The sequence below is a fragment of the Fragaria vesca genome, linkage group LG6 (assembly GCF_000184155.1).
Source record: "Fragaria vesca subsp. vesca linkage group LG6, FraVesHawaii_1.0, whole genome shotgun sequence".
NCBI lineage: Eukaryota > Viridiplantae > Streptophyta > Magnoliopsida > Rosales > Rosaceae > Fragaria > Fragaria vesca.
Genome location: NC_020496.1, coordinates 12,130,176 through 12,132,744, shown reverse-complemented (window position 1 = coordinate 12,132,744; position 2,569 = coordinate 12,130,176). Strand labels below are relative to the sequence as shown.

General features: G+C 39.9%; 1 protein-coding gene across 1 annotated transcript in view; it reads left to right on the top strand.

Moving 5' to 3' along the window:
- Positions 1-812: 812 nt before the first annotated feature.
- The window catches only part of LOC101308480 (monothiol glutaredoxin-S15, mitochondrial-like), a 3,280-nt gene continuing 1,523 nt past the window's right edge, over positions 813-2,569 (top strand). The window contains exons 1-4 of the mRNA XM_004302907.1: positions 813-887; positions 977-1,058; positions 1,282-1,416; positions 1,505-1,604. Coding sequence (XP_004302955.1) covers positions 981-1,058; positions 1,282-1,416; positions 1,505-1,604 — 313 coding nt within the window. The 5' untranslated portion in view covers positions 813-887; positions 977-980. The remainder of the gene's footprint in view (positions 888-976; positions 1,059-1,281; positions 1,417-1,504; positions 1,605-2,569) is intronic.

The window sequence follows — 2,569 nt, the reverse complement described above, 5'->3', positions numbered from 1 at the left end:
TTTTTTTTTGTCTATGATTTGTCCCTCTTAAGATCTTGGATGAGACTATCTTCTTGTGGTGTATCCTTACATAAGAATAATTTGTGCATACTGATGGAGTGATGAACAATGATATTGGGCTACTAGATAGATTCAATCAAAATTGGGGTTTTCACCATTGTCTTCAATGGTGTGTCGTCTGTCTAAACGGTGTTCTTGTCGTCTTCTTCTTTTTTTTTGTTACAATATGGTGTTCTTGTCTTTAGTCTCATATTGCTCTCCTTGCAACTAATATGCCAATTTGACGTTTTCGATCTTTTGTACGTTCGTTTTCGTCTGTATATAGATATGTGAAATAAAGAACCAAAATGTTGCTGCAAAGGTTTTGAATATTTATAGTCTTTTAGAAAACTATTGTCTATTTTGGTCATTGTCCAAAATTAATGTGTTTTGAAACTCACGTTACCAAACACCAATAATCAGCTTTTTTTTAACTACACCACTTATGAAATATTGTTACCAAACATTTAATAGATTAATTTGACAGCTGATTATTCTCACAGCTGAGTTTTCTCACCATAGTGATTTCTCACCGTAATACCAAACTGGCCCTTAATCGTTTCTAGTGGGTTTAATGATGCCACTATATATTGCTTATAATATCTAAAAAGTTATTAAAACAGAATTGGGATAACTTTAAAACAGTAAAACAGTAGACTATTATGCGCAAACAGTAAAACCAAAAATAGAGTGGTACATTTGCAAAAAGAAATAGACCTTTTTACCCTTCAGGTCTTATAATCGAACTGAACAGACCGACAACAGCCAGTTCAAATCACTAGACCCAAAAGCCCCTGTTCTTCCTTTCTTCCTCGTCCTTCCTTCTTCTTCTTCTTCTTCTTCTTCAGGTACTTTGCTGTGGTTTTCGACCAGACAATCATTCTCTAATTGTTAACTTTATATGCGATTCATTGATGAAGTGTTTATGATTGAACAGCATCATGGCTAGGTCAATCTCAAATTTGCTCTTCAAGGCTATCACGTTTTCAGGCGTCCCAGCTTCTCCTTCTTCCACAATTGTAAGCCTCAAACCATCTTTCTTCGCTGTTTCGCACTATCAATTTTAAGGTTTTTTTCACATCTGAATGGTCGAACTAGTAAATTCCTAAAAGATTGGAAAACCCTGATGGGTATTAGTACTTGTTGCATATTCTCTATGTTTGGATTTTCGACTGTGTTAATATCAAATGAGCCCATGTTTTGAATTCATGACAGTTTATTGTTTCTTCAAATTGCTTTTAGGCTCCTGGGTTACTTTATCTCAATGGAATGAGATACTCCACCTCTGCGCCGAGTGATCCCGACACGCATGATGACTTTAAACCCAAGGATAAGTTTTCGAGTTCTGGCCTTAGCTTGAAGGACATTGTTGAACAGGTAGGTAAATGCCTAATGAGTTCTTGATGTGGGATTTTGTGTCCTCTTTGACTTTGAACTGAATGGTTTTGGTTTGTTTGTGTTGTAGGATGTCAAGGATAACCCCGTAATGCTTTATATGAAAGGAGTGCCTAATGCTCCTCAGTGTGGATTCAGCTCACTTGCAGTCAGAGTGCTATCAGCATACCGTAAGTGATGAGTTTTTCTGATACTGTAGCTGTCATTAATTGATTTGTTAATCAATCCGGTTTTCACACGAATAGAAGTAACTAAAAGGAAACATTGCGAGCTATCTGTTTTGATGATTGTTCACATTTTTCATCATAGTGATGGATTTTAGCTAAATAAAGGCTTATACTTTTGAACACAAACACTCAGGCGTTTGCTAGATGGTAATTGTTTTGTTATATATGTGATCAAGCTACCTGAATCAATTAGGCATACTGCAATTGGTAGAACATAGGAAGGTATGACTTGGTGCATGAAGTAAATCCACATGTAGTAGAATATTGTTATGGGTGAAATTAAAATACAGACAGGACTAGTTTCTGGAACTTATTAGACCAAGTTCTTCAATAGCACCTGAATTAGATATTTGTGAACTTTAAAAACTAGTCATGTATTCCTGGGTACAACTTAAGGATATCAAGCAAACACTATGATATATATAAATATATACACACACGGAGCCGTTCCAAAAGGACGTCCGCACAGCCCTTAAAGTGCGGACGTCCCTCTGTTCTCCACCATACAGCTCCGACGACGGCGCGCCTCCACCCTAACGGCCTCCAGCAGCGTCCCTGATTACTATCCCTCCCCGGCGAGTCCCCTGGATTCCAGTTTTTCGGCGAGATCACCCAAAACTTTAAACAAAATCAATTTTGCCGGAAAACTGGAATTCGGCGAACTTGCCGGGGAGGGAAAGTGATCGGGGACGCTGCTGGAGGCCACTAGGGTGGAGGCGCGTCGTCGTCGGAGCCGTACGGTGGAGAACGGAGGGACATCCGCACTTTAAGGGTGTGCGGACATCCGCACTTTAAGGGCACCGGCGAGGGCGCGCCTCCACCCCAGCGGACTCCAGCAGCTTCCCCGACCTCTTTCCATCCCCGGCGAGAACGCCGAATTCCAGTTTTTCCGGCCAGATCATCCAAAA